The sequence below is a fragment of the Notechis scutatus genome, chromosome 1 (genome assembly GCF_049901735.1).
Source record: "Notechis scutatus isolate UNSWTSFEM ecotype Mainland chromosome 1, rNotScu1.2, whole genome shotgun sequence".
NCBI lineage: Eukaryota > Metazoa > Chordata > Lepidosauria > Squamata > Elapidae > Notechis > Notechis scutatus.
Window position 1 is genome coordinate 18,591,359 of NC_142009.1, and position 23,936 is coordinate 18,615,294.

Here is a 23,936-nt window from a genome sequence, read left to right on the forward strand (position 1 = left end):
TAAGCCTACTTCTGTCAAATAACTCAAATAAATTGACCACGTGCTGCCATCTGCTGGGTTGTTATTATTATTACTGCAAATATTTCTACCCTCCCAATCCTCCTAAAGGGACACGGTGGCTCAGTGGCTAAGACGCTCAGCTTGTCGATCAGAAAGGCTGGCAGTTTGGTGGTTCGAATCCCTAGTGCCACATAACAGAGTGAGCTCCCGTTACTTGTCCCAGCTTCTACCAACCTAGCATTTCGAAATCATGCAAAAAATGCAAGTAGAAAAATAGGGACCGCTTTGGTGGGAAGGTAACAGCGTTCTGTGCACCTTCAGCGTTTAGTCATGCCGGCCACATGATCATAGAGACAGACATCTTCGGACAGTGGTGGCTCTTTGCTTTGTAACGGAGATGAGCACCGCCCCCTAGAGCTGGAAACGACTAGCATGTATGTGCGAGGGGAACCGTTACCTTTACCTTTAATCCTCCTAAAAGCAATGTTTTTCAAACTTGAAAACTTTAAGATGTGTGGACTTCCAATTCTCAGAATTCTCCACCAATCCACATGTCTTGAATTTGCCAAGTTTGGAAGAAAAAAAACTGCCTCAGAATATTCAAGCCGTATGAATAGAAAAACAATTAAATTAAAACAACAACCACCCAAACACTTTTATGAGAATCTTAAAGGAGAATCGGTGGCAGTGATTTGGAGTAGGGACAATCTTTTATAGAGGCTGTTTTCTGCTCCCCTTCCCTCCTTTCAGGGATCTTGTGCATTGGACAATTGATAATAAAATGTTAATTTGCTAGGACTATATACCAACCCCGCTTTGAAAAATACCATGTTTCTCATATAATAAGGCCGGGTCTTATTTTTTTTTGAGCCCCGAAAAAATGGCTAGGCCATCTTTTCGGGGGTTACTTAATTTCTCCCCCCCCCCTGCATCTTTGGGCGGGTGGGCGGCGATGGCTTGGATGTTGACCTCGGCGTTGGTGGGGCACTTCGTATTGGGGTCAACGCAGGTAGCACCATATCCGGGTGTGCAACAAAAGTACTTCCTAACGGCAAGCCCCCCCCACCATTCCCCCCCATTTTGCATGTTTTAATATAGGCCTTAATTTGGGGGGAGGGGCTTAATTTCATTTCATGCCTATAAAACATGCTGGGACTTCGTATTGGGGGAGGCCGTATTGTTGGAGAAACAGGGTAGACTGCACCTGTTCGCCTTTATGGCATCTCTTCTGCCACTCAGCTTCCCCCCCCCCCCCAAAAAAAAATAATAATAATGAAAGAAACAATTGGGAAATGGCTTGTCCCATTACCTACTTGCCACCTGATCACTGGTTCTTGGATGCTTAACATCTTTTGGAGGCCACCATCAACCCCCTTGGACATTTCTTTCTGATCTGCAGGTGGTATTCGATGTCCAAAGGCTGAAGGCTGTCCAGCGAGAAGAAGGATGGTTTTTGCTCCGCCCAGACAAATCCAAACCAAGATTGGATGAGTAAGTCTGAATTCTTAGTACCTACCAGATTATCAAAGGAGAAATGAAAACTGAAGCTAGGGAGCGCCTCGGAAGTTCAGAAGGGTTTCCTCCAAAAGGTTATCTGAGAGAATGTCAGTCACATCTACCCGACCCATCAGAGTGGGGAGGCAGGGGTCCCATCCCTGAGGGAGATACGCCTGTTGGGACCCAGAAGAAGGGCCTTCTCCGTGGTGGCTCCCTCTCTCTGGAACATCATTCCCCCAGAGATTAGAATGGCCCACACTCTAGCACTCTTTCAGAAGCACTGAAGGCCTGCTTTTGCCAGCAGGCCTGGGGACCCAAGAGCGGGATGGAGCCCATCAAATATCTCGTGTGATCTGCTGTCGTGGGGGCGGGATGGGTGAGAGTTGGGGAGATATTTTTTTTCCAGATTTTGTTCTATTGTACTTTATTAATTTATTTGATTCTTTTTAAAAAAAAAATTATTTTAAAAATGGTTTTACATTCTGTAAGCTGCCTCGAGTCGCCATGGGCGAAGTAGGCGGCAATATAAATTCAATAAATAAATAATAAATAAAAACATTAGAAGTTGCCTTACAGCAGTGTTGGTGAACCTTTTCAGCACCGAGCGCCAAAACGGGAGCGCACACGCAGGAGCACCGGAGAAGGGAAGAGCAGGTCCCTAGTGCTGGGAATGTGAGCTTTCGGTTTCCGGCGTGTGCATGCATGTCACCCACCTAGTCTTCCGGTTTCCGGTGTGCATGCGTGCGCAAAGATCAGCTGGACGCATGCGTGCTGGGAGCTGCTCTTCTGGTTTCTGGCGCTTGCGCAAAGACCAGCTGGCTGGCGCACATGTGCACACCGGAACCCGGAAGAGCAACGAGTGCCAGCTAGTGTGCCCGGAGAGATGCCTCTGTGTGTGTCACTTCCGGCAAGCATGCTATAGGTTCACCATCACGGCCTTACAGTGTCTTGAACTGATTCATCTTGTCTACTTTTATTTGGGGTTATTATTATTTTTTGTCTGATTAGTTAATTTTTCTCCTAAGGGTATTAGGAGCACTTGAAATCAGCTTTGCTTCTTTGGAGAATAAGTGTAGAGATGCCTATAGGAAGCATTCCATGAGATCATCCACTGAACTCACATTCCATGAGATCAAACTGAAATGTGTCTGCCATCCTCAAATGCTAGGAAAGTGGTAACCATTATAAGGTATATTTAATATCCTTATTTTTCCATGTGTTTCAGAGGGAATCTAGGCTCCTTGCAACTTCAGGTACAGCTTCGGGATGAGATGGTTCTGCCATCCATCTACTATCAGCCTTTCGTTGAGCTGTTGTGCCAGGAAGTTAAAGCAGGGATAAAGGTGAGATGGAATACCAGAATAACAGAGTTGGAAGGGACCTTGGAGGTCTTCTAGTCCAACCCTCTGCTCAAGCGGGAGGCCCTACAGGGTTAAGTGAATGAGGCTTTCCCTTTGAGGGAATCACATGACCCCAGGATACTTAACCATCATAAATATTAGCCAATTGCCCAGCGTGTGAATTTTTGTCACATGACCATGGAGATGCTGTAATGGTCTTCAGTGTGATAAACGGTTATAAGTCACTTTTTACAGTGACATTGTAACTTCAAACAGTCATTAAATGAAGTGTTGTATGTCGAGGACTTCTGTACCATTTCAGACAAATAGTTGTCCGATCTCTTCTTAAAAACCTGCAATGCTGAAATACCCACAACATACGGAGGCAGGTCATTCCACTGTTTAAGTCTCTTGTACCATTCTTGTCCCTGAAGAAGGAGTAGTTGGAAGTCCCCAGTTCTTATTCCAAACATTTCTGATCATCCTTGGGAGACCATAGACCAGGTAGTTCTCTCATGCTAACCTACCTCACAATAGAACCCCACCATTAGGCAGAGTGAAATGCTGGCTTTGTGATACTGGGGAAAGAGGCAACCAGCACAGCTGAGTAGCCATTCCATCTCCAAGTCATTCCCTTGAAGGATATAGTTCTTCAGGCCACAAAGTCTTTCCTGAACCTTCTAAGCTAGCTCACTGCACCCAGGGGTGGTGGTGGATCTTCTCTTATAGCTAATATTGAAGAAAAATTGAGCTGCCAGATCAGTGTACATGGAACAAAGGGCCATATCTGGAGATTGAGTCATGGCAATTAGACTCCTTTTCTTTTCTTTTTTGTTTGAAACATTTTGTTGCTTATCAAAGTACAGTATTTTTCGGAGTATAAGACGCTCCGAAATATAAGACATACCTAGCTTTTGGGGAGGAAAACAGGGGGAAAAAATCTGCCTTTGCCTCCCAGCAATTTGCCTCCTTGCAACAAACAGCAAACATCCTGTTTCATTAGCACATGCAGTTGATTGTTGGTTGATCGGCCTCCCGATGATCAGCTGTTTCAGGCTGCAGGGATTGCCATCGCCTATTGCTACCTCTGTAAATTCCATTTTGAGCCTCCGCATCCTGTCTTCAGCCTCCGCACACCCCATTTTTATTTATTTATTTATTTATTTATTTTATTTATTTGATTTGCCAATTGTTTACAAGATAATAAGTATAAATGTATACATAGTTGTGAATACATGAAATGGGTACATATAAGAAAAATAAAAGAATAAGAGAAACAATAGGACAGGGACGGTAGGCACGTTGGTGCGCTTATGCATTTTCGGCTCGTTCTGGGTGACGGGGATTGGAACAGGTGGAAAACGGGGCACGTGGAGGCTGAAGACGGGACGTGCAGAGGCCAAAATGGGATGCGGATGGCAAAAATGGGCATGTGGAGGCAGCAATAGGCAATGGCAATCCCTGAAACAGCTGATCGTCAGGTGGCCAATCCAACCAACAATCAGCTGCTTGGGCAAATCAGGCTGAGCTGAAACTGAAACAGGATGTTTGCTTCAAGGATGCAAATTGCTGGGAGGCAGAGGCCAAAGGGTGGGGGCTGGAGGGAGGGAGGGGCTTCGGCAACATTCGCTGTATAAGACTCACAGACATTTCCACCCACTTTTGGAGGTGGAAAAAGTGCGTCTTATACTCTGAAAAATATGGTAGCTCCTTGCTTGATGAAGATTCTCAGACTGAAGAAGCTGCTTTGATAAGCTGCAAAATATTTCAAACCAAAAAGAAAAGAAGTCCAGTGGCCACGATTCAACTTCCAGGATAACTCTGCCTGGATGACTGAGAATCTTCATCAATGTTTCATCTTTTGCCTTAGGCAGGAAAATTTCTTTGGCTAACACTTATGGCTCTTGTGTGGCTTGGGATGGAAGGCAGCGGCACAAAGGCTGTACGTGTGATGAAAATGTCCTTGATAAAGCAGAGACACACGGAGCATTATGTTTTTATGAAAAAATGTCCGCTCCCCTTCTGAAGTTAATGTGCATTAACTTCTCCGTGAAATGTATTTCTTCTGCCTACGCTCTTCTCCGTACAGAACCAGAAACCGCACTTAATAACCCTGATTGATGAGACCACAACAGCTGAATGCAGACAGGAACTTGCAGTCAACCTTGTCAAGCTCTTCTTGGGCCAAGGCTTGATTAAAGAGTTCTTGGACCTCCTCTTCAAACTGGAGCTGGACAAAACCTGTAAGGACCAGGGCAGGAGGGAATAATTGTGTGTGTGTGCTGTGCAAGTGTGGGAGGGAGGAGAGGGGAGGTTGCAGTGGTGGGATTCAATTTTTTTTACTACCGGTTCTCTGGGCATGGCTTGGTGGGTGTGCCGTGGCTTGGTAGGTGTGGCTTGGTGGGCGTGGCAGGGGAAGGATACTGCAAAATCTCCATTCCCTCCCCACCCCCTAACCTGCTTTCCAGCTCCATTCTCCTGTGCAGGGCAACAAAAGAAGACCCAGCCGATCAGCTGGGACTCGGGAGGCAGAGAATAGATGGAGGCGGGGCCAGTCAGTGGTGGTATTTGCCGGTTCTCCAAACTACTCAAAATTTCTGCTACTGGTTCTCCAGAACTGGTCAGGACCTGCCAAATAGTGTTGACTCCTGGTGACTGTTGGAAAAATCCCTGCAATTTCCTTGGTGTGTGTGTGTGTGTGTGTGTGTGTGTGTGTGTGTGTGTAATTGGGGATGTTGAGTTTGTTTTAATTGCTTTTCATGTTAATGAAACCATGGATATTTTAATACTGCTTCTGTCACATAAATTGCCAAGAGTTCGTTCCGATTTTCATGGGCTGTACATGTAATAAATTAAATACCATGAAGAGTGGTATTTAATACCATGAAGGTGTGTGGGTTCAAAGGGGTTAAACCAGTAGCAAAACTAGTAGCAATAAGCAGTTTGTGGTTCCATGTGATATCTTAATGTGTAGCATGTAAACCAGGACACTATGTTAAATCTTTTTTCCCATTTTGGTACAGGGCTCTTCAAACTTGGCAGCTTTAAGACTTATGGATTTCAACTCCCAGAATTCTTTCTCCAGTCATGTTAGCTCGGGAATTCTGGGAGTTGAAGTCCACAAGTCTTAAACTTGCCAAGTTTGAAGACCCTTGCTATATAAGAACACATTTTGTTATTTGAGTATACAGCATTTTGTGTAAATGCAGACATTGGACTCACTAAACCTGTCCCATTCAGTTTATTAATTGCCTGTCATTTCTTGTCTCTTAATCCCAACGAGTATTGTGGTCGATTTTGTTGTGACCAAACTGCTTTGCCTCCAATTTGGAATTATCAAGGTATATAGAAGCTTTCTGGGTAGGCAGGATGCAAAGAGGAGAGAATATCTGAAATAAGATATAAGGAGGAGAGCGCGATCAATATGAAAAAAAGAGGGAAGTCTTTTGAGTTGGCAAAAAAAATCTTTGAAAGCCAGTGAAGGCAAAGATGAATATCATATTGGTTTCAGATAATCACTTTTGCTGCTTCTATCATTTAAGAAAAAGATATATCTGAATCAAAGGAGACAACCAATGAAAGATGCCTTGACCCTTTCAATGGTCAAATAGTCATAGCAAGTCATCCTGGTTTTTTTTCATAAAATGGGATGAAGTGGTTGAATGGGGTCTATGGAACAGTGACCAATCATAAACCACTTTCTGTGTTTCAGCTGAACCCAACACGTTGTTTCGAAGCAACTCTTTAGCTTCTAAGTCTATGGAGTCATTTCTGAAGGTACTTTGTGGGATTCTGCCTTCCTTCTATGAGAGGTTGTGGGAGGTTTTTTCTAGCAGTTTCTTTTTTTAAAAAAAATTTTTTATTGGTTTTTAAAAACAAACATAAACAAACAAAACATAAAAACATAAAAACATCAAACTTTCTTCCATAGATATATGAACAGTGTGCCGGTTGGTTTACAAATTATTTTGTGCATCCATTTCGTAGTCTTCAATTACAGTTACATTACACAAAAGCTCATATTATCAATCAAAAATTAAATACCCTAGTATCATTATTAATCAATCATTTGACTATAGTTTTATTCATTCATATTTTACGAGATAACCATAATTTACTTAGTTTATTTTATAGCAATTCATATTCTCCTCCCAAATCTATCCTAAAAACATTTTTATAATAAAAAAGAAGTACATCTTTATATATTTATTATTTTCTAAAAATCTACATATTTCATTACTATATTTTATTATCTAACCATTGATAGAAAAGGTCCCAAATTTTATAAAATTGTTTATCCTCTTGTTCTCTAATTTCAAATGTCAATCTACTCATTTCAGCACATTCCAATATTTATTAGCAGTTTCTGATGATGAAGCTCACTATCTTCTGCTGTTTCTCTAATGTCTGACTCTGTAGGTGGCAGGTATGCAATACCTCCATCGAATCCTTAGGCCATCTATCAACCGAGTGTTTGAAGAGAAGAGATACATCGAACTAGATCCCAGCAAAGTGGAAAGCAAAGAGATCGGGTAGGAAGAAGGAAGGAGCCTCTCTCTTCACAAAACCTTGAGAAGTGGTTGTAGGTGCTTTCCGGGGATGGGCTGCTGGGGGTTCTCAGGGGTTCGGGAGACCATCTAGCTAAGATTCTGCAGAGTTTGGGGAACCCCCAAATCCCACTCCTGGCTGGCCCCGCCAACCCCGCCCCTCCCACGTAAGTGCAGGGTGCATGCGGAGGCTCAGGGAGGGCAAAAAACGGGCCTCCTGGAAGTTCAGGAAGGCCGGAAACCGGCCCGTTTCTGGCTTCCAGAAAGCCTCCGGAGCTTGGGGAGAGCAAAAACGCTCTCCCCCGCCGTGGTGCAGGAGGCCAACTAGGCCACGCCCACCATGGCCACGCCCACCCAGCAACCGGGCAGAGAACCCATGGCTAACATTTTTGAAGCCCACCCCTGGTGCCTTCACAAAATGGCAGCCCTTATGAGCATTATCAATCACTATCCTCCCATTTACCAGAATGGAAATAGGTGGGGGCAGGGGTGGGATTCTACCGGTTCGGACCAGTTCTATAGAACTGGTTGTTATGATTCTGCGCAGTTTGGAGAACTGGCAAATTGTGACCCTGGCTGGCCCCACTCCTCTCCGTCCACCCCTCCCCTCCCCTCCCAATCAGTCCTTATCATGTAGGCCCGACATTGCATGCAGGCCTGACATTGCTGACTGCATTCTTCCCCGCCCCAGTCCCCAGTCACACTTTAAGGGATTTCTTTTTTTTCCTTCCCTCCCAATGATCAGCTGTTCCAATGATCATCTGTGCCGGGATCCCCCTCACTGTCTTACTGCTACTCCCAGGAGGCTTCCCTGAGGCCCAGGAGGCAAAAAGGGGTGCGAGAGGGGGGTGTTTTACCTTCCTGGGCCCCAGGGAAGCCTTCTGGGAGCAAAAACGCCCCCCAGGAGGCTTCCCTGAGGCCCAGAAGCCCCCCCCAAAAGGGGGGGCTACAAAAAAAAGCCATGCCTACCCAGTCACATGACCATGCCCACCTAGCCACGCCCACCTAGCCACACCCACAGAACCGGTTGTTAAAAAATTTGAATCCCACCCCTGGGTGGGGGTGGGGTGGATGGGGCCTTTTGTTCTCCTATTTTCCATCCCCGGTTCTTCAAAAATGGCTGATTGGATTCTCAAATGCATTCTGGGAAATAATGTTGATGTGTTATTTTTTAAAATATGCCAGTTTCGATGTTAAAAATATATTTTAGAATAGAAGGACCAGCATGTTAGTGCCTAAGACAACTGAGGGAAAGTTCTGTCAGTGTCAGACATTTAAATTCTTTACCTGGGTGCTGTTCAGGCATAAAAATGCAAAGTCTGGAGGATTTATATAATTCATAATAAAAAACCAGATCTGCTTATCAAGGAAATAAAGTGGGTCTTGAATCCTAGTGCTTGCTAGAGGTGATTCTCATTGTCTTATTGCTTGAGGTTTTGTGATGAAAACATGTATCTGGCAACATAATTGTAGAACATTTGAATTTTGTAGCTGGTAGACAAGTTACATTGCATATTCCTCTGACACTTTGAATATGGAATGGCCTTGCTTCATTGTTTCTTAAGTAGTCAATTCCTATTCTTCCTATTCCTATAATAGTCAGTATTAATTAGCAATTTCTCTGCATTATTTTTCTCCTTAAATGGATGTAGGTACAGGAGGAAATATTTATAACGTGACATGCATCCATGCTTAGAACTTTGCGAAGAAGCTTTGCATGCTGAGAGTCCCAAAATATGTAAACCACAAAAGGCATCTCGCTACTACTGGAATTGTTGAATACAATTTTAGATCTCTGGGTATTACAATTACAGCACATTCTTTAGGAAAAGAATGGTTGCCTGGTTGAAGAACCAGCATCAGTTGCCTGGTTGATCCTGGTTGCCTGGTTGAAGAACCAGCACCAGTTCTACTAGGGCTTCAGCTAAGGCACTGTTTCTCAACTGTAGCGATTTTAAAAGGTCTGGATTTCAGATTTCCAGCTGGCATGGGGAATTCTGGGAGTTGAAATCCACTCAGGTTAAAATTGCTAAGGTTGAGAAACACTGAGTTTAAAAGCCGCCTCTGATTCTAATGATGTAATAAGTCATTCAACCTGCTACTCTCCAGCAAACTAATGGGCTATTCAGGGCATGAAGCAGCCATTTTGGACGTCTGTGAAGATTCTCAGGCATCCAAGTCGTAGTTGTCCCAAAGGTGCTTTTTTTCAAGAGGAAACTGGTTTTTTTGTTTTTCTTGGAAGACGTTTTGCTTCCCTGAATTGAAGCAGCTTCTTAAATGAGAAGAGAAACATCTTCCAGGAAAAACCAAGAACGTCTAGTTGCCTCTTGAAAAAAGCACCTTTGGGACAACCATGTTGAATATGTCATCAGTCTGATTGGGGACTGCATTTTTGGTAAAATCCCACATGGCTGTGAATGGCATACAGGGAAGGTCTGAGTTATTCGGTTATGTTTGCTTCTTGGTCCAGATGCTCTAGCCTTCACCGGATCCACAGTGAAAGTGAGGTGATCCAGCAGAGCGGCCAGTTCCTTCAGTCGTATCTGACTGACCTACTGAACACCATCACCAGGTCTGCCAAGATGTGCCCGCCTGTCATCCGTGCCACTTTTCAGCTCCTTTTCAAGAGAGTTGCAGAACGGTTCCCCGAAGAGAAAAATCAGGTCGGTTGGGCGGAATTAGATTCTTCTAACTCAATCTCGCTCCCCTTGCAGGAATGTGGGGTTCTGATTTTATAAATTCTTTTGACATTTTTTTGTAATTACAAATTCTTTTGTAAGTCTTCCACTTCTTTGTCAGGTAATGTAACTTGTGTGATCTTGTGGGAAGAAAAGCAGCAGGATCTTACCCAGGGGTGGGATTCAAATTTTTTAACAACCGGTTCTGTGGGTGTGGCTTAGTTGGTGGGCGTGGCTTGGTGGTCATGTGACTGGGTGGACATGGCTTGGTGGTCATGTTATTGGCTGGGTGTGGCCAACTCAATATCACTCACATTGAGGCACACATCTCCTCGCCTGGCCTCTCATGACTGTGGGGATGCTGCAACAGTCGTAAGTGTGAAAAATGGTCATAAGTCACTTTTTTCAGTGCCATTGTAACTTTGAATGGTCACTCCACACAAGCAAAGTACCAGCAAAGGAGGGGAAAAAAACTCCAGAGAAGTTCCTGAGACAGGAAGTCTAGTCCTGCCAAGAATGTAATTAGAGTTAACAGAGAGAGGCAGTTTCTGTAAGCAACACCAGAATGTTTCCTTCCTGCCTTCCTTACAGGATTAGGCCAGTAATTTCTTCTAACAACTGGTTCTCCAAACTGCTTGGAATGTTAACAACCGGTTCTAGCGAATAGGTGCGAACTGGTAGAATCCCACCCCTGATCTTACCATCCCAGCAGGGACTTGAATGTGTTTTTAACCAATACCTTAAGGAAGGGCCAGTTTTATTTCTACTTTTGGTATCTTATTCTTACCACTCTCCTTTTCTTCAAGACACAAATGGAGAGGTTTGGTATTGCCTGTCATATATTGTTTTTGTCCCTGGTCTCTTCCCGTCCCCTTTCAAAAACTCTGTCCCTTCTGCACTTACAGAATGTGAAATTCATTGCCATCACAAGCTTCCTCTGCCTACGATTCTTCTCTCCAGCCATTATGTCCCCCAAACTTTTCCACCTATGGGAGAAGCATGCCGATGCTCACATCAGCCGGGCTCTGCTTTTGCTGGCCAAGGTAAGACCCTGTCCCAGAAGAAATGCTCTGAATAGCCTGATGATGTCCAAAAGGGGTCCTCCTTTTGACTCTTGTCAAATGTCCCTGTTCTCTTTTAGAGTTTCTTATTTCATCTCATCTTGCTTCCCTTCCCCCTCTCCCTCTCCCCTCCCCCTCTCCATCTGCCTCTCCTTTACAGCCCTCTCCCTTTCCTCCTGCCAACTCCCCCCTCTCCCTTCTGTCCCTCTCCCTTGCCCTTCCCCTTCCCTTCTGCCTCTTCATGTTCTTCTCCCCTCTCCCTCTCCTTCTCCTCTTTCCCGCTTCCCTCTCCATCTCCCTCTTCCTATCTTCTCCTCCCTTTCTCTCTCTCCCCTACTCCTCTCCCTCTCCCCTTCCCCTTTCCTTCTGCCTCTCCATGTTCTTCTCCCTCTCCCTCTCCCTCTCCTCTTTCCCACTTCCCTCTCCATCTCCCTCTTCCTATCTTCTCCTCCCTTTCTCTCTCTCCCTACTCCTCTCCCTCTCCTTCTTCTCCTTCCCTCCCCTTTCCATCTTCTGCTCCCTCTCTGTCCTCTCCTCCTCCTCCTCTCATTCTTCCCACTCCCCTCCTCCTTCCCTCCCCTCCCCTTGAGCCAAACATGACACCTGTTTGATTTGGACCGGGTGGCTATTTAAATCTCAATCCCTTTCATCACATGAGTCCCAGCATTCTCTCCACTGCAAACCATTCTGGCTTTTCTCTCAATCTGGGTGAAGCTTGTTCTTGAGTTGTGGTGACTTTATTTATTTATTTTGATTTGTCAATCGCTTACAAGATAATAGGTATAAGTATATACATAGTTATGAATACATGAAATGGGTACATATAAGAAAAATAAAAGAAACAATAGGACAGGGACGATAGGCACGTTGGTGCACTTATGCACGCCCCCTACAGACCTCTTAGGAAAGGGGTGAGGTCAGTAGTAGACAGTCTAAGGTTGAAGTTTTTGGGGTTTGTGGAAGAAACCACAGAGTCAGGTAGAGTATTCCAGGCATTGACCACTCTGTTGCTGAAGTCGTATTTCCTGCAATCAAGTCTGGTGCGGTTAACCTTGAGTTTGTATCTATTGTGTGCTCTTGTGTTGTTATGGTTGAAGCTGAAGTATTCATTGATTTTCTGATTTTTCTGCTGGGTCAGGCTGTCCAAAACGTGGGGAACATGGACAACAGCATCAGCCGCACCAAGGAAGCCTGGATGGCCCCCCTGCAAGCCACCATTCAACGCGGTGTTGCCCAGATGAAGCAGTTCATCCTGCAGCTAATTGACATTGAGGAGAAAGATGGTAAATGCTTGATAAAGCCAAACAAATTAAGAAATGTTTTGGTTACTACAAGCAGCAGTGCTTTCTCTGAGCCATCAGCCAGAAAGTAGTTTAGTGGTATCTGAAATTTAGCGCCTAATCCCATTTCTTTTTTAGTATGGCAGTCCTCAGTTTATGACCACTTGTTTAATGATACTTCAAAGTTATAACAGCCTCAGAAAAAGGTGATTTACAATCCTGTTGTATGTATGTTGTAATATCCCATGCATATATACAAAAGGTGCAGAGCCTGCATCCCAAGGACAAAAGCAAAGTTGATGACCAAAATAGCAAACTCCTGTGGATGAGTCTGGTTTGTCATCCTTGGTATCATTCAAAGAGAGGAAGGGCAGCAAAGCCAGATGGCTTCACTAATGGCTTTGAGTAAGACACCTTGCAGGGACATTCCCCGTTAGCAACAAAGACTATATAAGTAGGACTGAGGCTAACAATGAGGGCAGCAGATTATATCTCGTGATTTTCTGCCAACTTGTGCTATTACTAGTGTTATTATTATTTCCTGCTCATTCAAAACACATGCACATATATTGCGTTCACTGCTGCGGCTGTTGAATTACAGAATTAGACCTGCAGAAGCCCATCTCCCTGCAACCTCAGGTTGTAAAAGAAGGGTACCTGTTCATCCACAAGGCGAGAAGCAAGGGGCCTCTCCTCTCGTTCTCTTTCAAGAAGCTCTATTTCACTTTAACCCATGAGGCTCTCACCTGCGCCAAGACACCCAACTCCAAGGTAGGTGAAGGACAGAGACTGGCCACTATCAGAGGCTCTGGCCATGGTCCTTGCTGAAATGGCTTCTCTTGAAACCCTTTATATAAGTTGGGGAGTCCAAGGAAAGAGGGCCAAGGAAGGCTAGCCAATCATCACACTGTAGAAACGAAGTCCCTCCCCCAAAACAGCAACCAAATGGCCAGGCTCAAATTTATTTATTTATTTATTTTATTTATTTATTTGATTTGCCAATTGTTTACAAGATAATAAGTATAAGTGTATACATAGTTATGAATACATGAAATGGGTACATATAAGAAAAATAAAAGAATAAGAGAAACAATAGGACAGGGACGGTAGGCACGTTGGTGCGCTTATGCACGCCCCTACAGACCTCTTAGGAAAGGGGTGAGGTCAATGGTAGACAGTCTAAGGTTAAAGTTTTTGGGGTTTGGGGAAGAAACTACAGAGTCGGGTAGAGTATTCCAGACATTGACCACTCTATTGCTGAAGTCGTATTTCCTGCAATCAAGTTTGGTGCGGTTTACTTTGAGTTTGTATCTATTGTGTGCTCTTGTGTTGTTATGGTTGAAGCTGAAGTATTCACTGACAGGTAGGACATTGCAATGTATGATTTTATATACCATGCTTAAGTCAGACCGAAGACGGCGTAATTCAAGGTTTTCTAGTTCTAGAATTTCAAGTCTGGTGGCATAAAGTATTCTACAACGAGTAGAGGAGTGGAGAACTCTTCTTGTGAAATATTTCTGGACTTTCTCAATTGTGCTAATATCAGATACGTAATGTGGGTTCCAGACTGATGAACTGTATTCGAGTATTGGTCTAGCAAATGTTTTGTATGCTCTGGTTAGTAGTGTGATATTACCAGAGAAAAAGCTACGTAGGATTAGGTTAACAACTCTTAATGCCTTTTTGGCTATGTAGTTGCAGTGGGCTCTAGCACTTAGATCATTAGAGGTGAGTATTCCAAGGTCCTTTACAGAGCTTGGGTCATCAACAAGTTCTTGACTATTCAGCTTGTATTTTATTTTCTGATTTTTTTGCCAATATGTAAGACAGAGCATTTATTTGTTGAGATTTGAAGTTGCCATTTGTTTGACCATTCTGATACATAGTCAAGATCTTTTTGTAGGGTAGCAGTATTGTCTGTGGTATTGAACAGCTTTACATCATCAGCGAAGAGAACGCAATTGCTCTTAATATGATCACAGAGGTCGTTTATGTAGAGTATGAAGAGAGTTGGTCCTAGAACACTGCCTTGGGGACACCACTATTGACAGGTACTGGATTTGATAGGACGCTTCCGATTTTGACCATTTGTTGTCTGTTTGACAGGAATGCTTCTATCCAGTTATTCAGTTGTACAGAGATACCATAGGATTTTATTTTTAGGAGTAGTTTGTCGTGTACCACTGAATCAAAGGCTTTACAGAAGTCTATGTAGATTGCGTCTATTGCTTTGCCCTGGTCGAGTTGTGTCGTCCATATGTTTTTGCAGTGTAAGAGTTGTAGATTACAGGATAGTTTTTTCTGAAACCAAATTGTTTATTGGAGAGTAGGTTATTTGTCTCTAAGTGGAGGATGATGGATTGGTTAATAATTGATTCCATGACTTTAATTGGCCTGTAATTTTCAACTAGGCTTGGGTCTCCCTTTTTGAAGATGGGGATGACTGTGGCTTGTGACCATAGGTTAGGCAAGGAGCTGGTCCTGAAAGATTTTTTCAAAGATTATGCTTAGAGGTTTGGCTATGGCAGTGGATAGCTTTCTTAAGAAGTAGGCACATATTCCATCCGGTCCAATAGATAGAGATGGTTTTAGATTGCGTAGTGATTTTTCAACATTGTCTTCTGTGAAATCGATATGTATTAGATCATTATTGTTATCTGTGGTACGGCTAGGAAATACTGGGCATGATCCATTGCTGTTTACAAATACTGAGCCGAAGAATGTGTTAAAGATGTTGGCTTTAATGGTGTCGTCGTTGCAGTCTTTACTATCAGGTCCTATCAAGGGAGGGATTGACCTTGAGTCTTTTAGTTTGTTGTTTACAAAATTGTAAAAAGCACGGGTGGAATTGGTGCTTAGGTTTTCCTCTTTGTTTAATGTGATAATTGGTGCATTCGGTCTTTATCTGGTGGCATAAATTTTTGTATCGGTTTTGAAATTGGCAACGTGACCAGATTTGTTTTTCCTCCAGAGTGATCTTTTTTTGGATTGAAGTTTCCTTATTGATATGGGTAATCTGCTTTTTTGTTTTGTTTTGGGAGTTGTTGTTGGTACATATAGTTTGATGACTCTTTTGACTTCAAGTAAAAATATGTTGTAATGGTCTTCAACAGTATTGCATCCAGTGAATAGAGATTGCCAATCCAGGGATGAGAGATCGTTGTCTATAAGATCATAGTTGCCTTTTTGAAGTTACAATTGGGGATTACATCATTGTGGTGATTTTTGTGTGGACGTATGCTGAGACAGAAGTCAATCATATTGTGGTCACTACTGAAAAGGGTTCTTTAGTTTGTATTCCGTAAATTAAATTCAAACTATTGCAGAAGATGAGATCGAGGCAGTTGTTTAGTCTAGTGTTGTTGGTTACTAGTTGTTCCAGTCCCAGATTTGTAATAGCATTGTAGAAGGTTGTTTGTATGATTTCAGTTGTACAATCATTTAGGGTCCAGTCAATATGAGGTAGATTGAAATCACCAAGAAAGATAAAAGGGTATGGGCAGGATGCAGCCCATGTTAGTAATGTATTTAGCTTGTTTACATGTTCGATGTCATAATCAGGTGCTCTGTAACATAGTAAGAATTGAATTGTGATATTTAAGGATAGTTCACAGATGATGGTCTCAGGAAGAGCAAGCTCCTGGGTAACTTGGATATTTTTTAGATGTAAGGATTTTTTATAGAATATAGCAACACCACCTCCTCGACGATTTTCACGATCTGATCGGAAAACATGATAGTCTCTTACTGTGGTAATGGAGTCGGGGAGAGATGCATTGAGCCATGTTTCACAGACAAATATAATGTCGAAGTTAGCCATATTTAGGAGGATGAGAAATTCAGGTATTTTATTCACGAGGCTTCTTGCATTGAGTAGTTTGCATTTAAGGCCGGCAGTAGTTGGAATTGAGGTAGTTGGGGGCGTGCGTGCCTAGTCGACTTTATTAGCCGACTTTAGACAAATTAGAGCTGTGATGGCATAGTAGTTAGAATGCAGTATTGCAAGCTAACTCCCTTCTGCCAGGAGTTCAATCCTGACTTGATCAAGGTTGACTCAGCCTTCCAGCCTTCTAAAGTGGGTAAAATGAGGACCCAGATTGTTGGGGAAAATAGGCTGACACTGTAAACTGCTTAGAGAGTAAAGCATAGTAAAGCACTGGGAAGTGTAAGTGTAAGGTGTAAGTGCTATTGCTATTGCTATTTATGTGAAGATTGAACTCTCTGGAAAAAGTACCAGTTCTGGGGAAAGTGGGAGGGAAGAGAAGTTGAAGTTGCTGAGCTGACTTCAGTTGCAGTTGCAATGGGGGCACCACTGGGAGATTTAAAAGACCAGGTTAGGGATAGATCATTGTGGATATAATCGCGGTGGCACAGTGGTTAGAGTGCAGTACTGCAGGCTACTTCTGCTGACTGCTGCAATTTGGCAGTTCAACTCTCACCAGGCTCAAGGTTGACTCAGCCTTCCATCCTTCCGAGGTGAGTAAAATGAGGACCCAGATTGTTGGGGGCAATAGGCTGACTCTGTAAACTGCTTAGAGAGGGCTGTAAAGCACTGTAAAGCGGTATATACGTAAGTCTAAGTGCTGTTGCTATTGCTATAATCTATTCTCTAGGAGTCAAAAAACAACTTGATGGCACATAATCAAATCTCGGAGGCCTTGAAGCAACATAGTATAAGAATGTTGGACTAGGAATACAGAGACTTAAATTCAAGTCTCGGCTATTAAACTCTTGGTGTGATTTTGAGGACCAGCTGCTATTGTGCTGAAGAAGAATAACTTTCAAGAAAGCTCAGAATTTAATTGATTGTTAGCAATGGAATATGACAGTGTGATAGTACAAGTTTCAACTACAGTGGGAAGAACATTTCTGGATGGCCAACAGCCACACTTAATGTTTTCAGTGGCAATGATTTTGGGGTAGCTTTAAGTGTTTTGCTGACTCAGTGGTTAAAAATGCTCTGTGCACCTCGGTGTACAGACATGCTGGCCAGATGACTACAGAAGTGTCTTTGGACAACGCTGCCCCCCTTGGCTAAAGAACAAAAATAAGCACCACCCCCTAGAGTTGGACATGACTGGATAGGGCCGTGATGGTGAACCTATGAGGTGGCACGCAGAGCCCTCTCTGTAAGCGCACAAGCCATCGCCTAGTTCAGCTCTGCCACACATGTGCGCATGCACCTCCCGCCAGCCAGCTGGTCTTCAAGTCTCTGCCACACATGTGCAGGGGGCGGGGGACATGTGTGGGGGGACATACACGCATGCACGGGGTGGGGTGCATGCGTGGATGACGTGTGCATGCATGGGGATGCGCACGCATGCGCCAAGGATGGACCAAATGCACAGGGGGCATGTGGACATTATATTTTGGGGGTGCGCGTGCGCATTCACTTTGGGCATTCAGTGCCGAAAAGGTTAGCCATCACTGGGATAGGGGAAAGCTTTGCCTTTACCTTTTTAAGTGTTTTCCATTTGAGGATAACTTTAGCAATAGCAATAGCACTTAAGACTTATATACTGCTTTACAGTGCTTTACAGCCCTCTCTAAGCAGTTTACAGAGTCAGCATACTGCCCCCGACAATCTGGGTCCTTTAAAAGAGGATTTGTCAAATTCATGGAGGAAGAAAGCTCTACTTCTAGGTATTACCCATTGTGATGGTATAGAATCTCCCTGATTAGAGACAGTCTGCTCCAGAATTCTAGTGGCTACGAGGAGAAAGGGTTGTTGGAAGCATCTGGTTGGATTCACAGTGAGAGACAAAGTTTGTTTCCATTTGACTCAAGGTTTCTTGAATATATATTTCTGGGATTTCCTTTCAGAAAAGCTCCTTTGTGCCACTGAGTAGTATCCGGGCAGCTGAGAAAGTAGAGGAGAAGAGTTTCGGTATCTCCCATGTCATGCAGATCATCTACACTAATGATGCTGGGCAAGAAGACACAGCTTACCTGCAGTGCAAGGTAGAGACACAACAAGTCACATTTTGTTCTGATGGGGCGGGAGGAGCAAGAAGACTTCACCTGGGTGGCCCCATGGCAGAAGTTGTATTGGTAGATACAACATGCCACTTGTTTTGTGTGAGGAGCAGCTATATCAATTAGAGAAATAAATACATAGAATCCAGCAGTTTCTCACATTTGCAAAACTGAGAGATGCTTTCAAATAAAATGCAAGGGAATCCAAATATTTTAAGGAGAAACAAAAATGCACCCCATTGATACTTTGCCCTAGCAGGTGTAGCACCGGGCATCTTTGTCTGAGTTTAGAAGCTAAGCAGAGAAAAGGTCTGGTAATACCTGGAAGGGAAACCACTAGGAAATCTCAGGGCTATAGTCAAAATTTCCCCAAGCAAGACAGCAGAAAACTACCGTATTTTTCAGATTATGAGACGCACCTTGTTTTAGAGGAGGAAAACAAGAAAAAAAAAGTTTTTTCCTCCACGCGTCCCGTTTTTGCCCCCACCTTCCAGAGTGTGTCCAGAAGCACTCTGCAGGCCAAAAACACGCCGGTTTTTAGTTTCCAAAAGCCACCTCGCATCCCATTTTTGGCCTCCCTGGCATCCAGAAGTACTCTGCAGGCCAAAAACATGCCCGTTGTTGGCCTCCGGAGCAGTGGTAGGATTCAAATTTTTTTACTACCAGTTCTGTAGGCGTGGCTTGGTGGGCGTGGCAGGGGAAGGATACCGTAAAATCTCCAGTCAGAGGTGGCATTTGCTGGTTCTCCGAACAACTCAAAATTTCCGCTACCGGTTCTCCAGAACTAGTCAGAACCTGCTGAATGCCACCTCTGGTCCCACTTTCAGTCTCCCTGATGCCAGGGAGGGCAAAACGGGATGTGCGTAGGCTTTGAGAGGCCCAAAACGGGTCCGTATTCGCTGTATGATGCACAGACATTTCCACCCACTTTTTTGGGGGTAGGGGAATGCATCTTATACTCTGAAAATACGATAATTTCATTCTGCTGCAAGAAAAGTATTTGGATGTACCAATGAATTCACCAGGAGATGAATTTAAGTTGAAAGACACCTTTTTTTATGTGAGTTTAACAATAGCATAGGCCTTATTTGCATTGTGAGAATGATCCAGGCATCGGTTAGGGTTAACCCCAATAATTCCAGTTTTATGAGCCAATAGCTAATCTGGGGTGACTCATTGATGCTGTTTCTGTTAGGATGAAAGGCTTGACTGCAGTACATGAAAACAAATGACCACAGGCACAGAGAACCAAGAGAAGTTCAATTTTGCAGTCCCTCTCTAGGTCTTTGTCTCAATAATGACTGATAACAAGGCCAGGTAGCCCTCCAGTAAGCAGTTAACATAACATGAAAGGAGTTTATTAAATTAACTTAGCCCCATCCACCTCGAAAAAAAAGAAAGGATCTGTCTCTAGCTAATTATAATCTTCTTTGAACACTGGGTCAATTAAATTAAGTTTTGCAGTTGACAGAACCTATATTAGGCATTAACATTTAATTAGACCGTGAAACCATTGCATCAAATACATTTGGGAAATAAATGAATCAGATGAATCGTGTCTGAATCTGGTTGTAATTCCATTCCATATTTGCATTTTATCATTGGCTAATTTTAATACGCATGGTTAAGTACCAACTATGGTTCAAGCATCCGGTTATATTTCTATTCTCTTATGTACAAATGTCACAGTGAACGAGATTGAAGGTGTGTATCTTTTAAGGGAATTAAAAGTAGCTCAACATTGGCTTCCTGACTTTTGTGTCCATTCTGCTTTCTATTGACTTGCAGTTTTCCCTGGTCAAGCAAGTGTGTGGGATATACAGCAACTGGAAAAACCACAGCCTGCACCTTGTAGCATCTGTTTCCCTAGAAGGGATTGTAGGGCAGAAAAAGGGGGAATGTGTTAAAGGCCCTGGATACATCCAGTCAAAAGAATCCATGGCATTGATGTCTTTCTGCCTTGCCTTGTTTCACAGTGTGTGAATGAGCTGAGCCAGTGGCTCTCAGCCTTACGGAAAGTCTGCAGGAACAATGTGGGAATGCTATGTTCCTATCATCCAGGGGTTTTCAGAGGAGACAAATGGAGCTGCTGCCACCTAAAGGACAAAGCAGGTATTGCATTCTTTGACAATGCTACTGTACTGCCTTCGTTCTCTCCCATATCTCTGGGTGTGGGAATGTGTGTCACAATGTTTTCTCCTTAAGTTTATTTTAATATATATCAAGATATAGAGAGAGCTTTTTTTAAAAAAAGAAAAACTATAGAAAATAAAAATGTACAGCTACTCCTTGTGTAACGATCACTCGCTTGCCAACCATTTAAAATTATGATGGCTCTTCCCAGAGCTATATGTCTATGGAGAATCTCAATCCTCCAGATCATGGTTGTCCCAAAGGTCAGGAGGCAACCGGACTTTCTGATTTTTTCTTTGAAGACGTTTCACTTCTCATCCAAGAAGCTTCTTCAGTTCTGACTGAATGGTGGGGAATAGAAGGACTGCAAGGAGTACAAAAGTAACTTGTGACCGGCCCATTACAGAGTCCCTGCAGCCATGTGATCATGATTCAAATGCTGGGCAGCTTATCATACATTTACAAGAGTTGCCGTGTCCCATGGTCACGTGATGGTCATTTGCAACCTTCCCAGCCATTTGCTTCCCACCTGCAAAGTCAATGAAAAAGCCAGCAGAGAAGATCGTAAGGCACAGCCTGGGATTCTCACTTAATGACTATGGCAACCATATAAAGACTTCAGTAAAAACAGTCATAAAATAAGGTCACATAATAATTCAATCCCTTAACAATGAGTTTTCTTGCCCCTATTGTGGCTGTTAAGCCAACGACTATCTATAGCTTGGGACTATGTAGGACTCTTGGTCAGTAAGATGATTCTCCAGAATTGGAACAGTGTGGTTTCAGTACTCCCTTTCTTTGTTTTGAAGGTCTTGGTTGTGACAAAACCCGGCATGGAGTTACTCTGCGGGAATGGAACGATCCCTTGGATCCTGACTTGGAGGCTCAGCTGATATTCCAGCATCTGCTTGCAATTCAAGAAGTAATGAGGTGACTTGACTGACCAAGCCTTCCTCACCCAATGCTGAAGTATTCTTGTAAAACAGGGGTACTTGGGCTTTTAATTCTTCATGGGCCTGGATGGTGCTACATCAATCATTTAAAAGAAAGTTATGTGGTTGCCAAGAAATAACATCAGAATATAACCATCCTCAATCAAACACTCTAGAAAGAGTGCAGAGAAGAGCAACAAAGATGATTAGGGGACTGGAGGCTAAAACATATGAACACTGGTTGCAGGAATTGGACGTGGCTAATTTAGTGAAGGGAACGACAACGGGTGATATGATAGCAGTATTCAAATATTTGAGGGGCTTCCACAGAGAGGAGGGAAACAACCTATTTTCCAAAGTATCTGAAGGCCAGACAAAGAACAATGGATGGATACTGATCAAGGAGAGAAGCAACCTAGAACTAGGGAGAAATTTCCTAACAGTGAGAACAATCAACCAATGGAACAGCTTGTCTTCAGAAATTGTGGGCGCTTCATCACTGGAATATGCTCCACCCCATATTTGAGTAGATCAGGTTGCCCTGATAGATCAGTCTCGCTGGAGAAACACAATCTCCCTCCCCTGCTTGGTGCAGCCAACAAAGTGAGGAGAGCCTGTGGCCTAGAGGTTAATACTTCTGCCTAATATGCAAGCAGCTTGGGTTTGAATCCCAGAAAGGTATGGCTAGCTGATGAGAGCTAAAAAGCTTGAAATAGTTACACTAGTCTCCCTTTATTTCTATGTCAGTAAAATTAACATTTAACACAAAATAGTTTGTTGCAGAAGCCACTGCCTGCAAAGACTCCTGGATTGGGGCTGAAAGGTGAAAGCAGAAGCAGCATGTTCCATCCCATATTTGGGTAGACCAAGTTGCCCTGACAGTCTCACCAGAAAAAAACACTTCATCCCTTGAGGGTTTCAAGAAGATACTGGGCAGAAATGGTGTACGGTCTCCTGTTTGAGCAGGGGATTAGACTAGATGGCCTGCAAAGTCCCTTCCAACTCTGTTATTCTGTTATATTCTGCCCTATTTAGCATTTTTTTTCTTTTTTGGAAGAGATTGCGAAGACCAGACTCCTCTCTAGAGCACAAAAAATCTCCACAGACCGTTCTCATCCTGGTCATTCATAGTTCGAATTGTTACCATCAGGGAGACCTTATAGGTGTCTTAAAATGAGGACTAATAGACTGAGAAACAGTTTCTTTTCCAAGGCAATAATTGTCTTGAATCAAACAGTATGTTTGTGATTTAGTTCTATGTATAAAGTGGCATTTTTAAACTATCTAACTTAACATATGTTTTAAGTAGGTTTTAGACGAGGTTTTTAATTATTATTATTATTATTATTATTATTATTATTACTTTAATTATTTTAATTTTTAAATACTGTGTAGTGTGATTGTGATGTGGTGTTTGGGGCACTGGAGTAGCTTTCAAATTTGTTGGAGTAGCTTTCAAATTTCATTGTATTTTGAATGCAATGACAATAAAGGTATTCTATTCTATTCTATTTAGGGAAGTGAGGCAGTGGTGGGATTCAATTTTTTTTACTACTGGTTCTGCGGACGTGTCTTGGTGGGTGTGGCAGGGGAAGGATGTTGTAAAATCTCCAGTCAGAGGTGGTATTTGCCGGTTCTCCGAACTACTCAAAATTTCTGCTACCGGTTCTCCAGAACTGGTCAGAACCTGCTGAATACCATCTCTCAATTGAGGTTATGACTTCATGCAGCCGAGGGTGGAAGTGTTTTACAATGAAGATTTATAAAGAAAAAGAAAGCAGTTAAAGGAATTAGGATAGAAATGTTGTGAAGAGGTCTTCTATATGACTACACTGATGAATAGGAAAACAACATGTCTATTTTTCAGAAAAAGCAATCCTAAAGTGGATTTTAGTAAAACCAACTGATAAAAATATTTAAAGATGATAAAAATTAAATTCTCAAAGCAGTGTTTTTCAGACTTAGCAAGTTTAAGACCTTAACTCTCCAGAATTCCCCACCCAGCCACAATCTCTTAAACCTGAAAAATTATTGAAGTTTTGAAGTGATTATTGTATAATGTTCCTTTTCTTGTAGTGCTATTCACAAAATGCATCCCTATGTGAAATTTGTTGTATAATTTATTAACTTTCATTTTATTCTATTTTTTTTACTGTCCAAAGGGAAAAGTATGAGGAACTGACAGTTCTGGAAAAAAATGAAAAACATCAGAGTGAAGGTATACAATTTAATTATTTAATTATTTGATTTAAATTTAAATTTATTATTTAATTTAATGCCAGAATCCATTGTTAGGCAGTTGGGCAGCTAATACATTTAACTAATAATAACATAGGTGGGTAAAAATGCCAAGTCCAGTCTAAACATCCTGCTGATTGTCCGACAAGCCATAATAATAATAAATGGTTGAAATGGAAAAGCTGGGTTGAGGTTGATTTTGTTCATAATGGTCAGGGCCCACACAACACCTTTAACAGAGGTGAACAGGTATA

General features: G+C 42.8%; 1 protein-coding gene across 2 annotated transcripts in view; it reads left to right on the top strand.

The window, feature by feature from the left end:
* LOC113415133 (ras GTPase-activating protein 4-like) overlaps positions 1 to 23,936 on the top strand; it is an 85,989-nt gene that overhangs the window by 60,551 nt on the left and 1,502 nt on the right. For both annotated transcript variants that reach the window (XM_087944747.1, XM_026672398.2), the window contains exons 8-20: positions 1,400 to 1,491; positions 2,723 to 2,840; positions 4,927 to 5,080; positions 6,550 to 6,614; positions 7,257 to 7,369; positions 9,855 to 10,047; positions 10,968 to 11,105; positions 12,262 to 12,406; positions 13,005 to 13,174; positions 18,227 to 18,364; positions 20,356 to 20,491; positions 21,322 to 21,442; positions 23,607 to 23,662. In XM_087944747.1, the coding sequence (XP_087800873.1) occupies positions 1,400 to 1,491; positions 2,723 to 2,840; positions 4,927 to 5,080; positions 6,550 to 6,614; positions 7,257 to 7,369; positions 9,855 to 10,047; positions 10,968 to 11,105; positions 12,262 to 12,406; positions 13,005 to 13,174; positions 18,227 to 18,364; positions 20,356 to 20,491; positions 21,322 to 21,442; positions 23,607 to 23,662 (1,639 nt within the window). The remainder of the gene's footprint in view (positions 1 to 1,399; positions 1,492 to 2,722; positions 2,841 to 4,926; positions 5,081 to 6,549; positions 6,615 to 7,256; positions 7,370 to 9,854; positions 10,048 to 10,967; positions 11,106 to 12,261; positions 12,407 to 13,004; positions 13,175 to 18,226; positions 18,365 to 20,355; positions 20,492 to 21,321; positions 21,443 to 23,606; positions 23,663 to 23,936) is intronic.